Below are 26,167 nucleotides of genomic sequence, written 5' to 3'. Positions count from 1 at the left end.
CTGTCTGAGGTAGGCCACAAAATTGTTCTCAAATTGTTTACCTGGTGTGGAGCCTGCTGGGAGCAAAAATAGATCCTTGATTTAGGCTTGGTATTTAGCTACTTAGGCTTGGTAATTCCTGGCTTACAGTTTGGCTGATTCTGGTGTTCAGCTGATGCCTGTGGAGTGCAGAGGTCCAGGGCAGCACTGAAACCCTTAACAGGTCACAGGCAGGGTGGATTTGATTCTATTTTACCCACAACTTGTTCTAGTTCCTTAGCATCCTCTTTGTAAAGAATTGATGTCTAATCTAAATCTCTTTCAGTTTAAAACCATTCCCCTGCTGCTCAGTCTTGGTAAAAAAAGGAGTTTATAACCCTTTTTTTTTAGTACAGACCCCCCCCAGGTCACCACTCATTTCTGACTTCTGTTTAAACATCCACCCAATTCCTCACCCATCAAATTCCACCCAGCAAATCCACACCTCTCGCAGCTTTCCTGTCCTCAGACCTTCTACAAAAACACCACACTCGCCACAGTTATTGAAAGGATCAGTACAATAAACCCCACATTTTTAAAGCATGGAAATGGAAAGACAAAGGTGATTCCTGGAAGTCAGCTGGTGGCGAGGCCAGGGGCAGAATTCTTCATCCCCACCCTTTGCCTGTCAGCCCACACAAGATAAAATAAGTGAAATGCATCTATTTGCAACATTTGGCCCATGTCTTCTACTATGCTGAACGTATTTCAGGAGTTTACTTGATTTCAGAGGTATTTTTGTGAATTGCAGCACATTAAAAAAGGTCATAAGGTAATTCATTTCCCACAAGAACAAGAATTATGCAGTGTTATTTTTGACATCCTCAGGACAAGGGTTTCTTATGACAGTGCTTCTTAGTGTTTCCATGATATTTTCTATATGGGACTGAAAGAAAACAAAGCTTGAACCCACAGGCAGAAACACAGCAACACTTGAATTTCTTGATTATGTATGGAGACAATCTTGCTGAAAAACATCAAACTGATAAAATGTGCTGGGGAGTTCTCAAATCCTTGAGGTTCCACAAATTCTTGGAGGAAAACACTGAGCTTAAAATGATAGACCAAGATGCTCTATTTTAATTTAATTTAAATTTAATTTTGTCCTACCTGAGGCTGCTGAGTGGCAGTGGGTCTCTGAGGAGACGGAATAGGAGTTTTGGACAACATTTGGTTCATTTTGCTTACGACTAACTCGGTGATGTGCTGCCTGTCTTCAGCCTGGTGCTCCCCAATCAGGGGCATGGCACAGTCCATCACCTGCAAAACACAACATGACATCAGGGCTGCAAGAAAATTCCTCCTCATCCCTGCAGGAGGGCAGGGTGTGCATTTACAGGATTGGTTTTGGCAAAAGTGCACGAGAATTACAGGAATTCTACGTGTTCCATCAGAAAATAAACAAGAGAACAGCAAGTTTGCAATGCCTTCCCCTCCCAAGCTCCCACAAAATGGAAAGAGAAAGAGCCTTCCAAAAAAAGGTGCACTTCACACCTGGGCACACACTTTGGGAACAGGAAGAGGAAGCACAGGGCTGGCAAGGAAAATGAGATTTCTCAGGCTGTCCAGTGATCTGAAGGAATTGCTCTCCTGGCTCAGCTGAGGGTTTCCTCCCTTCCCTGCTTTTGTGGCTCACACCACGCTCATGAGCTGAATTACAACGTGGAAATGCAGAGTGAACACTTCAGCTTCCCAGCAATTCGTGGAGTTTTGCCAGGGAAATCTGGGTCCTTATGGGTTCATGAAAAACTTTAAGTAACACCTTGTTATTATTGATAACCTTTCTTAAAAAGTAGTGTGGCTGCAAAGAATAAATAAGAATTTCTACAGAGAAAGCAGGATGGCAGAGAGGCAGATAAAAATGAGAACATTTCCATTCTAAACATGACAGGTTAATAGTACTCAGTGCTTATTTATTGCAGCCATTCTAATGAATAAAACTAATATTGAATTCTGCCACTTCAGTGGGTCCCAAGCATTTCTTATTTCTCCAGGATATTTGTTATTTCTCCAGAATATTTGTTATTTCTCCAGTGTATCCACTTCTGCCATATCTGCATGTGTTTTAGCGGAAATAAAAGCACAACATAACCCCAGCTATTATTCACAAGGGCACTGGGCATTCCTGCTTCGAAAAATAACAGGATTTCATTCACTTTTGAGAATCTGCAATCCTTTTTCCATGTGCATCAGGACATGTCCATGTCACCTGCAGAGCTGCACTCTGGAATTTCTCACAAGTCTGGGTGGAAGAATTTTGTTACCTGAAGGGTGCACAAGGATCAGTCTGAGGAGCATGAACACACCCACATTGTGAGGATCCCTCCTGAAGTGGAAGGGATTTAGTGGCAGCAAAACTCTTCTCACTCCCCCAACCTCCACAGAACATCACCTTTGTTAACAAAGAACAGAGTTTTGCCTTCCTTCTTTTAGATATTCAAGGGCTACTCAGAATTAGGCACAGAAGTTGGGCCTTTAAAGAGATGTTTGGATTTAAAAGAACATTGCACCTTGCAGTAGTTGGGAAGGAGCTGAGTTATAAATAATATAAACCTTGAGCTTTTCAAACTCTGGTGGGAGCTATAGAAATTCTTCCTGAGTGACAAAGGTTACTTTGTTCCAATAATGAGATTAGTTTGAAGACAAATAATTTCCATGGTTCTTCTATTTGTTCGTTTACAAGATTCACTGGCATTTTGTGTTGGCAACCAAAATGTTGGCAATGCTTGTGCTGGGATTTTCAGATCTAGGAGATCTCCTCTGAGCTTCCTCACAGCCAAAAGGCTTTAAAATAAATGCAGAGTAAACAATACAATCATAATTAAACTCCAGAACAAATATTTCCAGAGAAATGAATGGTTTTCCATTCTAGGGCCACATCAACAGTAGTGAAGAGATGTTTAATAAGTTCACTGAAAGGTTCTTTAAAGTTTACCATAATTTTTAACCATCATAATTTCAAGTGGAACATCCCAGTGTTTTCCATTAATTGAGGGAAGAGTTGATCAACCAATAACAGCTGATGTTTCTGAAGAGGTTAAATGTAGCTCCTCAGGTTGTGTGGCTCTTTAATATTAGTTCCTGCTCACTTACTGCTATATTTAAAATTGTACAAACACTTTAAAAATCCACTTCCTTGAATCCTGAGCTGTTTCTTGCAAGAGGAATTTGTATCGTGCCTGGAGGGACCCAAAGTGCCAGGACTGTGGAGTGTCAATAATGACTGAATATGGGATGTTTTGGTGTGAAGGGCATTAGATATTTGGTTCTGCACTGCAAACCATCTGATTTTCCAAGCAGGAGTGATGTTTGGGCTCTAAAAATCTGTTTTAATGAGAGCTATTTTTAAGAATATGCACTACAGGGTGTAGATGAACCCCCCCTCTTACCCAGCCTCAGTTAAAAGTTTCACAGGCATGCAAAAAACCCCTCCCTTTGTTTACCATCCACTTACATTAAAACAATTAATTGGAATGACTGTGAAATAAATTGCCTCCAATAAGGTCCTGCCAAGGGATTAAGACAGGATTAAGATCTGGAGGATTTGGTTTGGACTGAATTTCTGCTTTCAAGCACTTCTACAAGTGCAAGTTCACATGTCAGCTTCCTTTGGGAGATACTGTCATGGTGCTCAGCAGAACTTGTGGGAAAAGGGAAAATAAGGAGCCTTGAGGTGTCAAATCTTCGTGTCCACTCCAGCAGAGAAGTTGTTGCACTCCTTGAATGAAGAACTTTCAGGCACAGTCACAAATTGAGGCAGATTCAAACAGATTTGGCATTCAAACCAGAGCCATTTGCCTTTATCAATCTCTTACCACTTGGACAGGTTTTGACATTGTTAAAATCCTTGGGTTTGTTGCCACAGGGGCACAAATATTGTTGCCAAAGATTTGGGAACAGAGCACCTCTGCCACTCCCTGGCAAAGCAGCTGAGACCCAGGTGGATGCTTTGTATGGTGGTTTTTGGTGTATTTTTTGTTTCTCTCAGAGAATACATTTTCTTTCCTAGTACAAGAGTTAATGGCAACTATTTTATATTTTTATTTTATAGAAATGTATCTTAAGAGTATTTTGGGAAACATCAACAGCTTTTAAATCCTGTGAGTGATTACAGGAATGTCAGGCTGGCGTTTCCCCCCCTTCAGAAGATTTGACAAAGTTTAAATATACACAAAGCTCCCTGTTTATAAATAGTCTATTTACAGCCTGTGCTAGATTTAAAACCCCATTTAAACCCAGCCAATTTTTAGTTCAGCATATAGTTCAGTTATTTAAAATATTGGAGTTTCCCACTAAGAGGATTTGACAGAAGAAAAAAAAAAGGAGATCTGTAATTTATAAAATCAAATACGTTCCTTTTGCAGATGCCAGTAAAAACATGGGTGACTATGAATTACAGTCACTTAATTCATATCACTGTGAACTTGCATTTTTATATCAATGTATTTTCATTTCAGTAGTTCTTTGGGATGAATTTCTCTTATCACCCAGGGACTGACTGTATATGTTAGTGGGAAAAGGTGAATAGCTAAAATTTGGGATATGAGACTGAGACTGGCAAGAAAAGGAAGAGAAATTCTGGAAGTAAGAAGGGAAATGGGATGGGATTTATAAAGGAGCCAGGGCAGTTATAAGATATCAGTAATTGCAAAGGGATCATGGTGTTTGAGGGAGAAATTCCCACTGCTCACACCCAGCTCTGCTGCATCCTCAGTTCACCCCCAAGGATTGGGATGTCCTTGGCAGAGATTTGGGCAGGGCTGGGAAAAGCAGAGCTGGAGAGGTTAAAGGAAGGCCAAAGGTGAAGAATCCTGTGGCTAAATGGGGAAAAGAGGTGTTTCCCAGGATGCTGAAATACAAGAGGAATGTGAGGAATACCAGAGGGCCGTCAGTCAGCAGTGCCCAGGGAGTCTGGCAGGATGGATGGATCTCCTGAGGGAACAGCCCCAGGAATTCCAGGAGAAAATAGGAGAAGTGGTAAGTACAGAGGAAGGGGGAATTAAATCAGGGTGGATTTGAAGGTCCATGCTTGGGAGGGTGGGGACTGGGCAAAACCATTCCCTTTGGCCTGTGAATACAGCCATGTTCCAGAGCAGAAATCCAGAAACTGAGAAAACTCAGACTAAAACTTCTGATTTTATCGGCTCTTACAGCTGGATTTAGCTCCCTCCCTGACCTGAGCAGAGGAAAGTCTGTCCTGGATGGGAAGGCAGGAGAAGCCACTGAGCTTCTGGAGAATTCGAGGCCGGGAAAGAACTTCCCATACAATTGTGCATGAACACTGTTTCTCCATTTCGTGGGTTGGTTTTCAGTGGCTGAAAGTTTTCTTCTTGAAATGCAGTTTGCATCTCTTGAAGTCAAAAACACCACTTGGGAGCTCATTTTAACTTAGCTCAGAGTGAAATGAAGCAGGTGGGAATAAGGCACCTGCAGCAGCCCATTTAATCTAAAACAAAATTTGGGAGACCTCTGGGAGGCCACTCTAAAGGAGTCTCTTACATTTGTTCTCTTTTTCTGCTCTCATCACCACACTCTGAGCTCTTATTTAGTTTCCCAGAGCTTTGGTTTTCCAAGAATAAAACAGGAAAGATAATTTTCAGTGGGATCAGAACTATAAACAGTGCTCTGCTCCTTCTAGTATTGAAACCTCAGAAGTGTTAATTTAAAAAGGGAAAAAGTCCTTCTATTTAAGAAGATAAAAGTTTAATGGACCTTGAGTTGATGTCTTACTAGGAAGAAGAGGGGAGGCAGTTAAACAGCTGCATGTTGCAGTGGTGTGTTAATAAAAATCCTGTTTCTACAGCTTGTCTGATGCTTGACAGATGAGAATTCCCATTTGGGGGGGAAAGAACAGACACCAAATGAAAAGATGTGGCTGTTACACAAAATCACAACTTGGCCCTCATCCTGATCAACCTGACAGCCCCTCTGCTTTGCTGAGCCCTCCTCTAATTAGTTCACTCCTCCCTAGGAGGAGCTTGGAGCCAGTTCCTTGGAGCAGGGCAGTGCAGGCAGGAGGAACCACTGTGCTCCTCGGGAGGAGGGAGTTTGTTCCAGGGAACCACATTTAGGAAACCTGTTCTGTTAAAAGGCAAAGTTACCTTTTACATCCCCCACCTAAAAATCTGCAAAGAGCCCAAACCTTCACAGAAAACCACAGGTGGCTTTGTGCTTGACTACAATAAAAACAAACAAATTAAAAAAAAAAAAAGATAATAATTATAATAATGATGATAGTAATTATAATAATGATAATAATAATGATAATAATAGTAATAGTAATAGCAATAGTAATAGTAGTAGTAATAATAATAATAATAATAATAATAATAATAATAATAATAATAATAATAATAGTATCACTTCAGTATTTTGCCCCCTTCACCAAAGCCAGTCTGGATATTGGAAGAACACTTTGGTAGAATTCTCTCCTAATTCCTGTGCCCTCCAAGGGAGGGTGACACACCTGAGTTCTCCTCTTGGAGGTTTCACTGGCTGAGTGTTCCGAGTGAAAATGAGCCAGAACACATCTGCAGATGTTCTTTCACCCATCAGGAAACCTCTCTGCTCCTTGTCAGGTGATCTCTGCAGGATTCAGCTCTCTGTGGTACCCAAACCATGTTTTTTTCCCTATGGAAACTGTGTTTTCCCCATGGAAACACGAGGCCAACACGAGGCTGGAGCTTCAGCCCAGGGTTTCTGGCCTGACTGAGCTCCCTCGAGTGCAGCATGCACGTGTCAGACTTAATAACATTTCTTTTCCCATGCTGAAAGGACACAAAAGGAGAAAATTCTCCCTATCTTGGTGCAGACAGTTTTCCACTCCTCATTGTAGCCCAGAATTCTGTTGAAATTGCAGAGTAATAACTGTTGATATCATAATTTTTCCAGATGTTCTGGTGGATGTGGACTTTGCAAACAGCCCCACATTTCAATGTCTTTTACAGATTCTAAACATCCTTGCTGATGAGCATTCCCATCTCCCAGACAATTCAGCTGATTCCAGACAACAGCAGGAATTATCATGCTTCCATCCACTATTTTTTAAAATTTTATTTAATTGCAACATCTATTCTGATTAAAATGCTCTGTCAACCCAGCTCCTGATGGATCCTGCAGTTCCTAGAATTCTGGGGTTTAGAAATGATGGCTGTTTGTGGTGTGGAAAATCAGGAGATTTGTTGAGAAGCAGGAATTGAGGCAGTCTTGGTCCATTAGAGAACTTGCAGTGGTTATTTCGTTTTTAAAAACCTTTCCCCTTTTGCTTTATCAACTTCTTTTGTTGTTTTGGAGTGGGGAGATTCTGGAGATCCTTTCCCATCTCCTGAATAAAATTCTAGGAACGTGGAAGATGCTGAAGAAATTATGTGATAGGAAAGTGATGATAACTTGTTTTATGTCTACACAAAGTGATATTTCTCCATTAAAAAAAAACTCCAAGGAAATGAGAAACTTCACCTTTTCAAAATTACCTACAGCAGAAACGTGTGATTCATGAGGACTCAGATCTTCAGGGCAATATTTAGGCTAGAAAAAAAAGTCAAGTTGTTCTCATTTCATCCTTAATCTCCCTTTCCATGGCAAGGTATAATTTTGTTGGGGTTCCCTTGGGATGGTGCTATCTATAAACCTTCCAGGAAAAGCTCGTAAGCCTGCTCAGGAAAGAAATCATCAGGCTTGGCAAAATGTGCCATCCACATTTGGCTTTGTTTTGCAGTTTGTGTACATTTCCTCCAACACCAAAAGACATTCCCATCCATAGGGTTACATTTTCCAGCAAGTTTTGCCACTAATTTGGACCTGTGGCTTTGTATCATGATTTAAACAGTGCTCAAAAATACACAGCCTTGCCTGAAACACAAATAAGCCAATTCCCAACTATCAGAAAGGTTCTTTCCTTGGCTGCTTGTAATATGGAAAGGCAGATATTGGAAAAAAAAAAAAAAAAACAAAACAGGATTTCTTACCTCAAAAATATAATCTTTTCCATCCTTCCCATGTACAGCTTTAACAGCACAGATGTCCAAACCACCAAATATTTCAGAACAGGTGTCAACCCAAAGCTTGTACCTGTTTCACAAAAATAATTTGCTCTGTGAGTATCTCATCAGGCTCTTGATTTTCTAGAGGCTTACCTAATCATGTATTTGATATTACATTCTGCCTAAATTCAGAATTTTCACTACTTTGGATGGTTTTAGCAGGAAAATGAGTGAGAGGCTCCATCCTCAATCATGGCTGCAAATGTGTTCCAGAGGAGCCAGGTTGGTTTTATTCCTACAGCATTGAGCAAAAAGGAGAAATCCAGCCAGGAAAACCCTTCAGGTGATGCAGAAGGACCAAAAATATGACTTTATGTTGGTTGTGGAGCATGCAGACAAAGATTATGTTCTTCATGTAGGATTATAGATAACTACAGAAAAACCCAAGTGGAATTTAAATAATTCCAAGGAATTCTACAATTCCTAAAAAGGCTATTTCATACAGAGTTCAGCATAAAACTTCTTCAGTTTATTTTGTAATGTCATGGTAAGAGGCTGAGGATGGACTCTACTCATTCTACAAGCAGAAATATGATTTATTTTGCTTTTTTCTTTATGAACAGAGAGATTATCTGAGCAACAGGGAGTGAGGAGGGGTTTATTTAGGGGTGAGACAATTCCTGTGATTCCTGTAACACAAGCACAGAGCTCTGAGTGCCCAAAGGCAAGGACTGAACCCCAGGACACCAAAAGCACTGGGAATGTTTCAGTGACTCCCAGCAGGGCTGGGCAGGGAGGAAATGATCCTGGAATGACGCAGGGTGATGTCACCAACTGCAGGACACGATTTGCTGAAAAAACCCCATTTTTAAAGCATTCATTCATCATGAATTTTCCTCTTCCCTTGGCTCACACTTGAGTCTATAGCAGAGTTATTTCCTCTTTCAGCCCTTCTCCTCCTCCAGCCCTGGAGCCCTGATGATGGATTTGCCACCTCATAGTATTTTCCACTGAACAAAACCCTGCTGTAATAAACAAAGCATTTGATTTCATTGTGGGATCAAAAGAAAATTCCTTGCTGGGCTAAGAGTCTGATTCATATATAAATATCCTCAGTAACAGCATCCTTTCCAAGTAAACTTATTAAGTCACATTCTTTATATTTTCTTATATCAAATCTGTTCCAGTGGAAAAGTTTTTCTTTTAAACAGAATACAAAGAAATTGATTTGAAAAGATCCTGATGGTAATATCTTAACAATGAAAATAATTTTTTTTTCCTGTGAGAAACATGGTTTTTGTCCCATATAAGAGGGGTTTTTGGATGCCTGACAATTTCAACATCTGTAGATGCACTGACTTACTGGACTTTTTGCATGCACTTGCTTATAAATAAATTTTTTTTTTCCTGTTAAACATTGTGTATTTTAGAAAGTCACGAGGACAACAAAACTCATCTTGAACTAAATATCTAGACTTGAAAGGGAAACAAAAATGAGGAAATTTTCTCTAAAACACTACAACATCAATCAGATTTATGGAAGTATATTTAATAGCCCATCTTCTGCCAACAAACACAGAGCTGGAAAAATACATTTGGAAAGAGAGGTTTTGGATTGAGCAGCCTGGAGTGTTTGAAACGCAGGGCTTGCACAGTAGGTTTGACAAAAGGTCACGGTTCCTCTTTTCCCAGAGGCAGTGGGAGCAATAAAGGATAAAGGATGCTCCCAGTCCCAGGTGTGCCAGGTGAGGTGGGCACAGCTGGCACAGCTCTGGAGCAGGGGGTGAGTGAGGAGCTGTGACCCTGCCCTCCTCTGCCTCTCACTGCCCCTTCCTGCCCCTCACTCCTCTTTCTTCTCCCAGTTTCTGTGCTGAGGTTTGGACTTGGCCAGCAACGCCCATCAGGGCAGCGCTTTCAAGGCGCCTCCTCCCCGTTTGTGGTGTGTGTTAAATCCAAAATGCAGCGCTTCTGATGGGTTTTGCTGCCTTGTGAAGCTGCTGCAGCTCCTCAGGAAAGTGCCTTTCCCCCTTGGTGCCCTGCTCTGTGGCAATCCCACAAAAGCTGTGTGTGACACAGCCCCTTTCCCTTGGGGAACACATCCACCTTTCCTGTGCTTTTGGCCTCATCAGCATAAAGGAATTTTGTTTCATCAATGGGAAAATCCCTATTCTGCTCTAATTTCACTGGGAAAACGGGGCAGGAACAAAGCTCAGGGAGCATTTCCAGCAGGGTGAGGGGAGCATTTCCCACTCCTCGGGCACAACTGGAGCTGTTGTGTTTCCACACAGCCCATGGGCTGTAATTACACAGCCAGAGCTCGCTCCTGCCTCTCCCTCCCAGGGAAGACATAACCTCACTTCTAGAGGGAGGTGGGAGGGAATGAGAAAGAGAAAATAGTGTGGCTCCAGCCCATCCCCAGAGGGGAGATCAATGAGGACACAGTCTAGACAGGGGTTGGACAGCAGGGAGCTGGAATTCCCGTCTTTCTTGTTTTCACCTTTCCAGGGCAGGCAATGGTTCAGCTCCTGTGTCTCCCTCAGCTCGTAAGAGGCACCAAGTTGTAGGTTTCAGGCTTTAAAAAAAAGCCCCAAACCAACAAACCCTCAAACCAGGACTACTGTTGAACTTTAAAACACCTTTTAAATTACACTTTCACTGTAAGGACTTTATTTCAGCTTCCACTGGTGGCAGCCTTTGGAGAAGCTGAACAACAGAAAATTCATAGCCATCCAAAAGCCTCTGAGATTTTGTTTCGCAGGGAAAAGAGGTTTATGTGTTGTGGAGCAAATGAGGAGGATTGAGAAAAGAGTTCTGAGTTTCAAAGTGGTGCTGCATGAATGTTTTCAACTGGACTGTACGAATTATCCAGGATAAGAATGGGAAAGAAAAGGGAAAGCACAGTAAACCAAAGCACAGAGCTGGAATGATGGCACAGGGGAAATAAAGCTTCAGTGTATCCCAGCAACAGGGGAAAAAGCCTCACAGTGCAGCTCAGTGGAAATTTATCAAATGAAAAGTAAGGAATTTGGGATTGAAAGTAGAAAAGAGAAATGGGATTTAAATAGGCAGAGTGAAGGTTGGATTGCTTGGTCATGTCGAAGGATGGTAGGATGTAGAAGGAGGAAAGTTTAAAAGAGTGTGCATGGTGTGAGAGTGGTGGGTAAGAGAGGGCAAATGAGCCAGGAGAAATGAGGTTGAATCTGTGAAATTCAATTTTCTAAAGGGAATTGCAGTCATTTTCTGGAAGCAGATGTAGGATTGGAAGATGTAGGAAGTGGATGTAGGAGCCCAAGGCTGTTGAGTTTGGGTAACTCTGAAGCCACATGGAACTCCTGGCTCTGCTCTTTCACCTAACTGAGAGACTCCTTTTCCCCCAAAATGAACACAATGCATGCACTTACTGTGAATTGTGTACCAACAATGGGATTCTTTTAAAATTCACCCAAAATAAAACACCGTTGATATTTTTTAATTACCTTTTACACGAGACTCCACTTACTTATCTGACATAGCAATTTGTTCCAGCATGGCAGAGCCCGTGTTTGTCTTCCAGTTCCCGGATATGGAAGTTCTCCTGAAAGGGGGAAAACATTACAAAGACAGCCAGTGGTTTCAAGTTCTCATTATCAAATGACTCTGCTTTTCACATGAGTGCAGTATTGACACCTTTTCCCTAGCTGGCAGCTTGTAACAGAACATCTGAACCGTGAGGGCTTGTAAGAGCATTGTCAGGAATACTTTGTACTGAGGTACAAAGAATGGCTGTGAAACTTCTGTTCCCAGTGTATTTATTTAAGATTTTTTTTTTTAAACCCAGCCTGTTTTGATGAGGGGCAGTGTTAGAAATGAGCTGGTGCCAGATACAAAGGCACTGAATTATCTGGAACACACTGGTACTGCAAAGGTAAATGTCAAGAAGCTTCAGCTTCTCCTTTCAGACCCACCCCACTGTGTCCCAACACTTGAAAAGCAACATATTTATGTTTCTAACACCTCTGAAGTGATTTCAGATGTGTTTTGGAGCTGGATGTTGGTTTCTCCTCCAGTGTTCACTCTTTGCTATTTACTGATAGAACCTAAACACTCTGTGTCAGTTCACCTTCTATTTAACCTCTGAGAAAGAAAAAAATCCATGCAAAGTTTTTCTTCCTCCTCAGACCTTAGGACTGCTACCAGGGCTGAGAAGATTACTGCTTTGTGAAAGCTAAATGCTGTACTGGGAATAGGCTATGGCTACAAGTTATGAAGTGTTTCCAGTTAGTAAAATCAAGGGAACATCTGCAATGTATTAAAAGTATATCAGGCAGCAGCCAGAGCTTTCTCTCCATTTTTCCATTAAGTTAATTATGAGGGTCAGTAGCAATTGTGGGGGAATGTTGACTTTTCTCTGGGACCCTCATAAAGTTTGCAGGGCTTTAAAGCATAAAATTATTCTGTGATGCCATGTCCTTTGTTACTGTGGGAGAGAAGGGGAGGGAAGGGAAGGGAAGGGAAGGGAAGGGAAGGGAAGGGAAGGGAAGGGAAGGGAAGGGAAGGGAAGGGAAGGGAAGGGAAGGGAAGGGAAGGGAAGGGAAGGGAAGGGAAGGGAAGGGAAGGGAAGGGAAGGGAAGGGAAGGGAAGGGAAGGGAAGGGAAGGGAAGGGAAGGGAAGGGAAGGGAAGGGAAGGGAAGGGAAGGGAAGGGAAGGGAAGGGAAGGGAAGGGAAGGGAAGGGAAGGGAAGGGAAGGGAAGGGAAGGGAAGGGAAGGGAAGGGAAGGGAAGGGAAGGGAAGGGAAGGGAAGGGAAGGGAAGGTGATTGTTGAGTGCCGTGTGTCAGGAAACATCGCCCAGCAATCAGGTTATGCTGTGATTTCTGCTCAGTTTTCTAAGGTGGTGTTTATACATGTGCCTGCTTAAAAAATGAACAATTTTAGGTTCATTACTGCTCTACACAGACATTCTGCATCAGAGAGAAAATCCCACAAATCCCTATTCAATCCTCTTGCAGACTTCTCATGCTAATTCATCAGAATGGACTCTTTCAGGTGTCTTTCAGGAAAGAAGATGTGACCAAATCAGGGGGAAATATTATCCTGAAGGCTTTTAGCAAGTATTTAGTTCAAGATGCTCAGCTGCAGTGATGGAATCCCAGCACCACTGACTAGAGAGGCCAAGATGGTTTGATTTAAGCCCTGTTTTCCCTCCACACTGGGAAAAGCTCCTGCAGAAGTCTCCAAATGGATGCTTGGCTGGCTGTGAGGATGCTGCAGGGATCAGAGGAGGGCTGGGGAATGCTGTGGACACAGAATTAACTGCTGAAATCTCAGGAGATTGTGGGTTTGACACAGATGAACTCCAGAACAAGAGATCATGGTGAACTGATCCAAAACGACCCAACCAGACGCCCTAAGCTCTAGAGATGATTTCTGTAATTATATACATGAAATATGTATGTTTCCCACCCTTCTTCACTTCTGATAACCACCAAGAGTCTTTCACATCACAATTTCCTCCTCTTTAACCAAACACTGAACAGTAAATAAAACAACTCCTACACCTTTAAGTGCTTTACACTTAGGCTTAACATGTTTGCACTCGATTTGGTCTTTGCAAGAAGGAAGAACTGTTTTAGAATTGCTAAACAATTCATAGTAACCCGAACTTCCCCTTTTCCAACACCTTCCTGCTTTATTTAGTAGCATTTGCAGTATCCAATCCAAATTGCTGGGACAGGGACTTGTCATCAGAAAAATATGTAAAAATGTCTGCATACTATTCTTGGGTAGGCAGCCTGCTCTGTGGTTTGATCCTCCAGCACTGTTCCTTTGCTTGATGTGCTTTACTTTTGGTTTATTGACCTTTTGATCAAAGAACTTTAAGCCCTGGACTCACAGTCCTGCTTTTGGAGGGGAGATTTAGATACAGGGCTTTTGTATTTCTGTTTTCCTACATTGTGTGTGACCCTTTTAAACTGGATTTCCTTGAAGTCAGCTGAATGGTGCCCGGGTGCCCAGGGCAGTTAAGTGTGTGTCACACAGCCTCCGGAGGGGCTGTGGTATTTACAGGGATCCAATCCTGCTTTTTTGGCCATAATCTCTACTGACAGACGATAAGCACCAGTGTTTGGTGACTCATGGATCCACTTAAACCACAATTTCCCACAGAATTATAAAACTGAGGCTCTTAATAACTCTCTTTAAACTACAAAAACAAATGTTCAGCTGGTATTTTCTGTGGTGACTCTCTAAGTGCTCTGTTCCTGTGTCACAGGGCAAAATGAGAACCAGCTGTAGAACAATATTCTACTGACATCATGTATATGTATGTGCACATGAAGAATTCTTCAGACATTTGGTAAATCTTCTCCTTTCCACGCTGCTTTGTAATAACGAATCAGTATTTCATTTTGGTGTGTGATTTAAGTGTATGAAAGAATCTAGAGGAAAAAAATGATCGCTAGGCTTTTAGCATTTGGATGAACCCAGAGTTTCTGAGTAGAAACTTAAAAATAAATAAAAGGTAGGAGGAACAGGCTGTCATTTTAACTTATTTTTGCTGTCCCTTAGGCCAACTGCTTCTTCTGCAAAGAAGAAACATTTATGTTTCAGAATGATAAATTTACCGTGGCTGGCTCTTCCAAAATTATTCCTGATGCTGAACAGCATTTAGATTTCTAGTCAAAGGGGGGAAAAAAAGTGTGTCTCTCTTCTACAAAACGTTGTGGTCCAATTTCTATCCCAGGGGATGAGCCCAATATTGCATCTGGGACCTGGCCACGTACTGGAGCCATTGAGAGCTGGGCCTTACCCCTAAAACTCTGCCCTTGGGAGCTGTAAAAGTGGGAAAATCGGCTCTGTTCATTAGAGAAGGGGAAAGATGGGCAGCACAACATGAGGAATCTGCCTGTCAAAGCACTGACAAGAGAGAAAAGAGAGAAAAAGAGAGAAAAGCCCCATCCAGCCCTGCAGAGTGGCATGAAAAGTCTGTGGGGAGAAGAAGGATGGGACTGGGAGCAGGGGCAGAGCAAGGAGTGGCACTGAGGAGAATCCAAGGGCTGAGGAACATCCTGGGGATTGGGAACAGCTCTGGCATGAGGGGGAAGGACTAAGGGATGTGAAGGTTGAAGCAGTCTGGGAAAACAGCAGGACTGGAGCAAGGCACGGCCCAGACAAGTGGGGAGAGGGGACATTGGGATGGGGCTGCCAGAAGAAGTCGGATGGGTGTCCTCAGAGAGGACAGGGAAAGTCAGGTCTGGAGCACCAGAGTGAGACAAAGAAGCAGAACTGGAATTAACTCTCCTGGAGAAGCTGGAGGATAAAAGCTGCATCATCTACTTAAGATTCTGGAGCCTGTAGGGAGAGCTGGAGAAGGCCCCACACACCTGAATTCCACAGGGAGCTGAAATCCCAGTCCTGTATCCCTGCAACACCCTGAATAACAGAATATTGCGGAAAACTCTGCATCCTCACAAGTTTTCTAGTGTCCTGACTTGGTCATGGTACAACTCAGATTTCCAATGTGCTGTTTTCACAATGTTTAGGGAATTCTGGGTTCCAAATGGAGCAGAAGGGCTGAGTGCCCACACTGCAGGATGGATCTGACCCATGGGATCAGTGCTTCCAGCAGATCTGTGCTTGCCTGAGGCCCCTCAGGTGTAAGGGAGCAGTGGAGGGAATTCTGAGCTGGTTTGGGAAGGCCAGACCTTGGATGTTCTTTCTCAGGTGCCCCTTCAGTGCCAGAGCATCAGATCCTGTGACAAGTCACGAGTGTGTGGCTTTCCATCATCCTAAAGAGTTAAATTTTCCCCCTTCTCCCACCCTTGACCAAAGTTTCTATTTCCTCATGCCTGTTCTAAATTATTTGACTCTTAACATCAACCCTGTCCTTTAAATTATAAAACATTTTATGGATTTGCTTTAACCCAACTCCAGCTTCTCTCAATATTTATGGTTTGCTTGCAGCTCTTTACTGGTGAGGAACCTGAGTGTGCCTTACAAATGATTCACAAGGATTCACTGATCCCTCCAATGTTCAGGAGCTCCTTGAGAAATATCCTGGTGTTTGGATGCGGGTGTGGATATGTAAATGTGTGTTTTTATCCCTGTTCTGTTACATTTTCCCTGCCTAAGAGCTGTAAGTGTCAGGGAGCAAAGGCATGAGGCGATCTAACTTGTCACAAAATGAGAAATGAAGCAAGTTTTTGTCAGATTACACTGCCTGATAATTGAAAGAGAGTCAAAATCTGCATAAACACAGGTACCAGAGCTCAACTGCTGCATCACAGCTTGGTGTGCTGCTCTAGTTTAATGTTGTGTGTGAAGCTGGAATGTGCTTTGAGCCTCTCCTTTAGCCGTGGCCTTTAAACAAACACCTGGGCTTGGAAATGAGAAGAGGTTTTCCTGTGTCTCCGTGAAGGTCACTGCAAGACTGGATTGTTTCTTTGATGTGTTATGTTGAAAGGAGAGGACTTTGTTCCATTAAAGAGTGACAGTTTAGTTTGTTCGTGTGAATCAGTGCCATCCATTGTATCCTCAGAGGGGAGAAGTGTGAAGAAAATTTGTCCTTAAATGGATGAAAAAGTACAAAGAAATCTGAATTAACAAGTCCTCAGTGAAACCAAACCCTCTTCCAACTGCTCCTTTCTTAAAATGGAAATAATGAACACAAGTTAGCAGCAAAACCCCTCTGGCAGGCTCACCTGGTGTCTCACTCTCCTCCTCCCAGCCACAATCAACCGATACAAAGAATTTTGATAAATCCAGAAAGTTTAAAATCCTCTTTCCAGAGGGTGTGGCGAGGGAGGCATCTCAGAGACTCATCCAACATTCTTTAATCTCACTGCTGCTTATCAATTTTGAAACAAAAGCAGGAAAGAACATAAGGATTTGGCTCACATGTATGCCTTGTAGTTACTGCCTATTTTTTGGATCCTGATGTCATATTTGGAGTCTATGAAGGGCTCAGTGGTGGCGTAGGTCTGAGTGAGTGCTACCACGCTGGCTATGTCCTGAAAATCGTAGTGGTTGTCTACCTTGATCTGGAGCCATCAAGCCACAAGAACACAGCACAGACAAAAGAAAAAAAGAGTAATTAGGAATAAAATGTAGAATTCCATTGCAAATGGCATTTGTGAGAAGCATGGTTTTGATAACATTAAAAAAGTAATCTGGTATTTTATCTGATTTCTAGGTTCTTTAACACTCCTGCTTTAAAATATCTGTTTTTCTAGGCAAAATATTACCTGTTCATCTGATGAAAGCAATTTGCAGACACTGGGATTTTATTTTGATTTCTTTTTTTCTTTTTCTTAAGTGATGTTAGTCAATTATAGATCTGCAGGCCTCAGAATTTTTTTTGAGGTGTGACATGCAATTCCAATTGTTGTAGTTTCTTGCTGGTTCTGTAAATTGCTCAGGTAACTGAACATATGTGGAGCCCACAAGGAATTTCCACATCAGCTTTTCCCAGGAGGGAGGAGCTGAAGTATCCTGATATTCTGGTGAGGGCAGGTTCACAGGGAGCACAGGGGGCTGGCTCCAGGCAGCAGAACCATTATTCTCATTTTTCCCTCTTCTCTGAAGGAGTTGGGCTTTCCAGGGCTGGGATTTCCCAGGTGATGAGTGGCACTAAAGCCTCAGCTTTTCTATCTTGAAAGAAGAGGGGGATGGAAAAGTGGGGAATGCTGATCTAGGGGAGAGGGAGGAGGAGATTTTTAGGGGGCAGAGGGAGGACAGAGACATCAGCTCTGGGCAGGGAGGGCAGTGTCTGTGAGAACCTCAGAGCTGGGCAAGCAGGGGGTGAAAGGGGCTCAGGAGAGAAGCCCTGGGGCAGGTGGGAAACAGGAAAGTGGCTCCACCACGCTGATCCAAAGGGCATTTCAGAATGGTGAGGAAGCAGGCAGGAGCAGTATTTCCTGTGGTATCCAATAAATATTAGGAGTTTGCAGCTCTTTGCAAGCCCAGCACCCCGTTTGCTTCTCCTGGGACTGAAAAGGGAACCTGAGGCCCATGGCTGGGAGGTGGGACTGGGCACAATAAATGGAATTTGGTGGAGATAAAGGCTTAAAGTCTGAGTATTTGGCCCCAGCTTTCAAATGGAGAAAGATACAGAGTAATTTGCCATTTGGGAGCCACAAGCCAGACATGAAGACTGGTTTGAAGTTGATTTTCTGAAAGCTGACTGGCCTGTGTGGGTCGAGCTGGGAGCTCTGGAAATGCTGGTGCCAGCAGTGCCCTCGGGGAGGGCTGGGCTTCCAGGGGAACCTTCCTTTGCTCTCCCTCCCTCTTTATCTTGGAGGGTTTTAAATATTTCATAGCTAAAAGGAAAAAATAATTTCTAGACATTTGAACTGAGGAACATTCCTGTGCATTATCCCCTTTTCTCTAAATGAGAGGTGAATATCTGAAGTACAGCATAAACATTCTAACACTTCATGTATGCAATCCACCAAAAGTGCAGTTTAATTAGTGGTTCAATCTGCCCTCAATTAATTTGGCTGCTGGACTTCCAATGATTTACTAAATATGAAACACAGCAAAACGGTCATAGGCAAAAAATAACATACTGTTATTGTTGTAATTAAATTGCTTTTCTATCTGAAAATAGTGGCAAATATTATGGTCATGGAGCTTTGGAGATTCAGGATGATAAATGTAACTATTCTCTGATTAATTGTTTTAAAATCTAAACCACTTCTAGTACTGAAGTGTTTTCAGTGAGGGAAGTTACTCTGCAAGGACTAGAAATTGTCACTGATAGCAGTGAGAATGGGATTGAAATGCTCTCCCATTGGCCCTGCACTGTGAGATAAGTGACACCAAAACATCTGTACTCACCGCTGAAATGCAATTACTTTGGAGAAAGAAAGCAGCAGTTATACAGAGATATGAAACAATCACAGACAGCACATCAAGATAGGAAATCAAAGTTCAGTATCAAGCTGAAACCAACAAAGAACCAAGGCAAAACCTTCCCACACTCCCAGCTCCAAAAAGTTGGATTGTGCAACAGACCTTGACTCCTGAAGAGTTTCAGTGCAGACAATAAATTAATAAACAAGGTTTTGCTTCGAGAAAGCATCTCAGCACAGTTCAAAGCACATCCCACACAGGACAACCCTCAAACTGCAAAGGCCTCGTGGTAAAAATACTTTGGGCATGTTTTTATTGTCCCGAAGAGAGATGCTTCCTTAGCATGGACAGGCAGAGATTTGCAAGGGGGGGATCCGAGACAGAGTCTGGGTAGATAAAAGGTAAAATATCAGGGAAGGATGAGCATGCACAGGGGAGGGACAAACCCCAGGCTCCCAACATGCAACAAGTAGCATCTGCACCTTTCCCATGCCTGAGTGAGCATGTCCAATCTTCACAACAACAGGAAAGGTTGGCATTGTGAGCTGGGGGGGAAACAAAACAGGCACATTAGAGAAGAGAGCGACCACGAGCTCGATGATTAAACAGCATCCTTTAGGGAAGTTCATGATCATAACATGGCCAAAGCTGTTCTGGCCGTGTGGTGCCTCAAACTGTTCATCCTCTGTGTTCTGGGGATTTACTGGGTGGATTTTCTGAGCACAGTGTCATTCCCAACACAGCCAATTGGTGTTCTTAACTTTTCTTAAGCTTAACGTTTTTTGTATGTCTTTTAACTTTGCTTTTTATACTGAATTTCTGCTGTTTCCTAAATTTAAGTTCCTAATTTTGCTTTCTGACCTGCAAATTCCCACTCTGCAAGGCTATAATAATTAATGATGCCAAATTAACCACCTTTTCCCCTTCATTTCCAGGATTTAGCAGGGCTGTAAACACATTTTTGTATTTTTGTATGGCCACTTACAAAAGCAGCAATGTCTAATTCACAAAAACTTGCTTTAAAGGCAGGTCCTAGCTTGTGATACAGAACATCTGAGGTTTCTAGGGAAGGCTCCAGCTTCTGCACAGGATGCAGGGAATAACTGGGAATAATCCAATCACTGAGTAGGAAATCAAATATACAGAAGCATATGAAAACACTTTATCCAATGAAATGGGAATGCTTCTGTCTCTCCAAAAGTGCTGTGAATGGCCACTTTTACCTCCATTCTTCACTTGAAAAAGTTTGAGATCTCCCAGTCATGGGCATGGCTGGCACTGCTTTTTTTTCCCCACTTCAAATTTGCATATATTGAACCTCTATCAATCAAGCGCAAACCTCATCTCACAGAAGAGGTTTATAACTAGAAAAAAATAAAGCTGAACACCTTCAACACATAATTAAACCAGGCAGCAGCAGCAGGACAGTGTTACAGGCTCCAAACCCTTCCTTTAGAGCCACATTCCAACACAATAAATACAATCAGAGGCAAAGCTGATGCTCTAGGACATAAACTATTGCTAGAGGTTTTATGAGACACTGATTAGTTTCAGAATAACCAAAAACACTTGCATTGCCCTCTAAAGGTCACCCCTACAGAAATTTAGGAATTAAATTCTTGCTAAACTGCAGCAACCAAAGTTCCTGCTTAGTCAACATCCAGTCACTGGTGTATCACTTTCAGATTTTAAACAAGGCTCTTTTTTTTTCAGTTTTTGGGGGTAGGAGGGGGACAAATCATTGCCAGAGTCAAGATTCATCAGGGTTAGCACCACAATTCTGTGAGTGAGCTGCAAACCACTGCAGTGGGGTTTGTGATGGAAATGCTGGCAGCGCTCTGAGCACGGCAGTGCAGATGGCACTCCTGTAATTAACAGGACCACGGATCTTCCTGTGATCCCAAAGCTGTGGAATCCTCTGTGGGCCGCAGGAGCCAACGCAACTCACATTAAAAAAAAACATAAAAGTGCTTCCTCCCTCAGAAAAATGCAGCAACATCATTTTCTCTGGACCCTGATCCTGAGATTCCACGAGCTCCACCACATCCCAGCACAGACTGAGGGAAGAGGCTCTGGATGCTGCACTTTAGACTTCAGAGAGGAAAAAACCAAAATTCAACAATCCCAGCACTTCTCTTGTTTGTAGCTGTCCCTGGGACAGGTCCATGAAGTTCAGCAGTTGTTATTTTGGGGTTTGAGCAGCTTTTCCTTTATTCCTGCTGTGATTTGAATTATCCCAGTTTTCCCTCTGCCACCTGTCGGTCACCAACCCATGGCCAGGGGATTTTCTGCCAACAAAACCTGTAATGTCCCATGGAAATTATAGAAAACTTGGCCTGAACCCTCCCATCCTATTTCCCAGTCTGCTCTTTTCTGGTCATTTTGGCAGAACAGGCACTCCCCAGACTATTCCTGCATTTGGTGAACATCATATATATGAAACAAATGTGATAGGGACAGTGAAAATCTATCAGTTCCATGGATTTCCCTTAAATTTGCATTATAATTACTGATAATTATCACTTATATTATAATTATTGCTATAAAAGCCATTCTTCTTGAAAAGTATCACTGAGGGGAAAAGGCCATTTTACAAAAATACTGCAGATTTTTTTAAAGGTTTCTTAAATTCTACTCTGGCAATTAAAAACTGAGGGGAAAAACCCAAAGAGCAACCAGAGAAACTGAAAAAATCTGCCAAGTTCATAAATGCAGGAGATGGAAGTGTCTGCACTGCATGAGCCCTTCCACATACATATAATAAACACGAAATACAGCAAAATAAAAAAAAAGATTACCAGGACTTCTAATTTATACAGCAAAGCAATGAACTACCATTATTAATTAGACAGAAAGCAGAATATTTGGCAAATGTGGAGCAAAATTTTCAAAATTTATAGTCATACATGAATATGATAGGATTGGTAATAAATATTGGTAGCAACTGGAAAAACTCCTGGCTCGTTGTGGGAACACATATGCAAACAGCTGAGGAACACACTGACATTTGCTAATCCCATGCCATCAATCAAAATAACAACAGTGAATATTCAAATTTTATCCAGGGAGGATAAATTTCACTTCCAGATGAGCATAGAAATATAAAAAGCCAGTTCATTTCATTATTGAATGATGTCACAATAGCAAGGATAATTACTATTAATTATGGTTTCTTAGCATTTCATCTTCATCAGCCTCTGAAAAGTGAAGATTTTTTTTGGTATTATGAGCTGAAAAGGCAAATTCTTTCTTGTATCAATCTTCAGTATCTGGTCACCTACAGATTTCATAACTGTGCTTAGCTTGTTTTTTACTGTAGAAAGGAATATTCTAGTTGGATAAAATTCCACAATACCTCCAATATCACCTTGGCTAATCTGTGGTTTAGGTAATTCAGTGACCCAGGAGGTGGCTACAGAATTAACCAGCACAGTCCCCATCTGGATTGTTGTTTGCATTTTTCCATATGGAATGGAAGTCCCTATCCTTCCCTACTGCAGAAATTTTCTGGAGTTTCTAAGTCTGGTTAATAGAATGTCATCCTGCAATTAAAAGTCTGTTAATTTAAAATAAAACCATCAAGTTTAAGCTTCATACACTCTGGTGCTCAACAGTTTGTAATGGTTTATACTGCAATTGTAATATTTTTGAAAAATTTCAATACAAGCTGTTTTTTTTTCGAAGAGATATAATTAGAATTCTTCTTAAATTTACTTCGAATTGTTTTAACCCAGACACAGTGTGAAATATAATCAAAGAGTTCTATAAAAATAGAAGCAGGCAAAGATGATTTGCTAATAAAAAAAAGTAAAAGAAAAAACCCCTCTGCTGGCAACAATACAGACAAGAGAGTTTTCTGAAGGTGGTATTCACCCTGCTTTCATGTCCTCGGGGTTGAGCTGACTAGAAAAGCCACAATAAGAAAAAAAAAGAGGGGGCAGAGAAGCAGTGACAAAAAAACCCCAGATGTTGCATAAACATGACTTACCTCAAGTTCAGTGTTTAAATATTTATCTTTCCAATAATCCCCAAGCAAAGTTCATTTAACCACTCTAGTTCCATGTAATTTATTTGTGGAATATGCATCAGCCTAAATCTAATTTTGCTCTGCTTACTTTGGAGAAAGGAAATTAAAAGTGAAATAATGAAGGTGGCCTTTTATTCTTTTTTTTTTTTTTTTTTTCCTTCTTTCCCAGAAACAGGCAGGAAGAGCTCTAAATCAATAAACAAGCAGCAGATGTACTTTCTCTGGTCTGTTTGGTTTGCAGAAAACACAATTTCCAGATAAAGTGGGGGCTTAGCCAGGCAGGAGCTCCGTCACCAGCCCAGCCTTGGCCTCTCAGCACAAAACCTCACACTCCACCAGCTGCTGGCCTCAACAAACACAGACACAATTTTGGGGGTGTGGAGCCACAGTTTCCACTTGGCAGCTAAAAGTGGGTGTAAAACCCTCTGTGCAAGGAGGAAGGTTTAATATCCCCAAGGCAAGGGGGAAGCCGAGGTGATTTGTGTTATCTTTTTACATAGGGTAGTGAAGAAATAAAAAATTCAAGGGGATGAAAAGAGTAGAGCTTTAATTTATTAGTGGGAAAGGAAAATGTGCCTTATTTGTGATTCCTTGACCCAAAATTGAAGGTTAAAGCAGTTTGTGAATAAATGCAATACAGGTCCCAGGGCCACCTGAATTCCCAGGGACATCAGTGAGAATTGGAGCAAGACTGGAAGTTCTGAGCTCCCTTTGACTGCCAGCACCTCCTGGAGAGGCTGGAGCTGCACAGAGCAGCCCCATGGGCCCCCTGAAATCAGGGGATGGTCCTGGGTTATGGAGTGACTCCAGCAGGAGATCCACCTAAAATGCCTTTGTCCCCACAACTGGTTTGTCTATTAAACACTCACAGCCATCTAAATCAACACAAAGTGATCTGATGGCAGAAAATCTGCTGTTTTCAAAGCTGCACAGCATGGAAACAGAAACTGTCATTAAGAAGGAGAACACGAAGTGTAATTCAGTGAATCAACAAGAGCAGCTCCCACAGATCCCTGGAAGAAACCCTGAAGACAAAAATCTCTGCAGAAACAAATTTGATTTTGATTCTGGTGTGTCAGTGTTTAATTCATCCTTCCACCAACTGTTTGGACAACTGCTGCCTCAAAAGTCAAGTGACATTTTGCCATCTTATAAAACAATTACCCAAATTGCTGTGACTATAAACTGTAAGGATTTTTTACTGTAGTATTGCAGAGGAGACACCTATAAACACGCTCCTGTTTGAAGCAGGCTGTAGCTCATATGGGGGCTGTGGAATTTAAAATCCATGAAAGCTTGTCTATTTTGTGAAATGCTACTCTAACTCTGAATTTTCAAAGTGCACAGGTTTGGTACAGGATGTGTAGTGTGACTTCATCAGGTAAAATGAAAGTAGATTTCAGAGGTAATTGAAATTCCAAATGAGGAGCAGGGAGGAAAGAACCGAGTCAAAGCATCGAGTAGGCAACAGATAAATTATTGGTGTGGAAAATCCTGCTCATTACCATTCTCATATAAGATTCATTTGCCACAATGAAGAGAAAATCAGATTGATATGGATAAAAAGTTGTACTCTGTGCACTGCCAGAAGCTAGAGCACAGTTCAGGCAGCCCAAGCAGAAATCTGTGAGCAGACTCAAACTGCCTGGCAGCTGGAAGGGACAATGAGGTGGCTGTGGCACATTCCATGACAATGAAAATCCCTTGGGAAAGGCTGTGAGGACAATCCCTGTGCAGCAGAGTTCAGTGCTCCTTGACTCAGCTCCCAGCCTGAGTGTGAACTCGAAGCCAGCAGAGAAATGGGATGGACAGACTGACTGTGCACTTGGAAAAGCGTGCTGTGGAGGGCAGACAGCAGTGGCAGGAGAGAATCCCAGCATAGCCAGGCACAGGAGGTTATCCTGCAGCTCTGGGCTATCCTGGAATCCTGGGTTATCTGCAGCTCTGGGTTATCCTGGAATCCTGGGTTATCCTGCAGCTCTGGGCTATCCTGGAATCCTGGGTTTTCCTGGAATCCTGGGGTTTCCTCAGCTTTGGGTTATCCCCAGCTCTGGGTTATCCTGCAGCTCTGGGTTATCCTGGAATCCTGGGCTTTCCTGAAATCCTGGGGTTTCCTCAGCTCTGGGTTATGCCCAGCCCTGGGTATTCCTGAAATCCTGAGTTTTCCTTGGTTCTGGGTTATTCAGCCCTGGTTCATTCCCAGCTCTGGGTTATCCTGCAGCCCTGGGTTATCCTGGAATCCTGGGCTTTCCTGAAATCCTGGGTTTTCCTCAGCCCTGGGTTATCCCCAGCTCTGGGTTATTCCCAGCCCTGGTTCATTCCCAGCTCTGGGTTTTCCTGTGGCCCTGGGTTATCCCCAGTTCTGGGTTATCCCCAGTTCTGGGTTATCCCCAGTTCTGGGTTATCCCCAGTTCTGGGTTTTCCTGCAGCCAAAGTCTGAGGGTGAGAGGAGAGGATGGGCAGCTGGTGAAGGGCAGGAGAATGGAGCAGAGCTGCTCCTCTCTCCCCACCCCAGCTCTCAGGGTGATGTCCCTCATTCATCCATCACCTGTCACCTCCAGAGGTCACAATATCCCAGAGTTTGGGGTTCAGGGGAATCATCCAGCAGCAGGAGCCCAGTGGATTTAGTGCAGGACTCTGGGGGCTGTTAGGGGACAATCAGTGATGGCAATTAATGCCCATTGGTGGATACCAATCACTGGAAAAGATAACAAGGCCCCTGAAAAATCTGAGATTTAGCTTTAGCATTTTTACATTCTACAAGTTCAGTTGAAAGTATTTAATTCTCTTCTGTATCTAGAAGATAGTGGACAACGAATTCGTAACTTGTCATAAAATAATTTTTAAATTTTGTTCTGAGCATAATTTCCTTCCACTGATTATATAATTAATTTGATTCTACTAAATAGAAAAGTCTTTAGGACACCCAGAACACAGCTGGATGTGCTGTTCTTGGGAATCCTGGACAAAATGTGCCTTAGGGACTGGTAGTGTTTGCCCAACATATTCCTTTACTATTTGAATTTTGTGAATTGAATTTGATATTGAACTTGACCAAGTTGGTCTGTTTAGATCACCTCTAACAGCAGCCCTGGGATGTGCTGTGGGAACAAATCAATGGCTCCCAATGAATTCCTTCATGTTCCCCAGTCCTACTGCCCTAAGGGAGGCTTGGCAATTGATAGTTCCAGAGGTGCTGACCCTGCCACACCTGCCTGGCCGCTTTCTGCCTTCCCTCTGCAAGCTTCCAGCCTTCTCCAGCTCTTCCCTCATGTGAAAGAAGTCTGTTTCCTCTAGGTAAGAACAGGGATG

General features: G+C 42.5%; 1 protein-coding gene across 1 annotated transcript in view; it reads right to left on the bottom strand.

Moving 5' to 3' along the window:
* Positions 1-26,167, bottom strand: part of SYN2 (synapsin II) — a 160,508-nt gene that overhangs the window by 22,177 nt on the left and 112,164 nt on the right. The window contains exons 6-10 of the mRNA XM_058845281.1: positions 19,311-19,373; positions 16,873-17,015; positions 11,500-11,574; positions 7,986-8,088; positions 1,129-1,278 (exon numbers count right to left, since the gene is read on the bottom strand). Of these exons, the coding sequence (XP_058701264.1) occupies positions 1,129-1,278; positions 7,986-8,088; positions 11,500-11,574; positions 16,873-17,015; positions 19,311-19,373 (534 nt within the window). The remainder of the gene's footprint in view (positions 1-1,128; positions 1,279-7,985; positions 8,089-11,499; positions 11,575-16,872; positions 17,016-19,310; positions 19,374-26,167) is intronic.

The sequence above is a fragment of the Poecile atricapillus genome, chromosome 9 (genome assembly GCF_030490865.1).
Source record: "Poecile atricapillus isolate bPoeAtr1 chromosome 9, bPoeAtr1.hap1, whole genome shotgun sequence".
In the NCBI taxonomy this organism is placed as follows: domain Eukaryota; kingdom Metazoa; phylum Chordata; class Aves; order Passeriformes; family Paridae; genus Poecile; species Poecile atricapillus.
The sequence above is the reverse complement of the archived record's forward strand: the minus strand, read 5'-3'. Positions and strand labels throughout refer to the sequence as shown.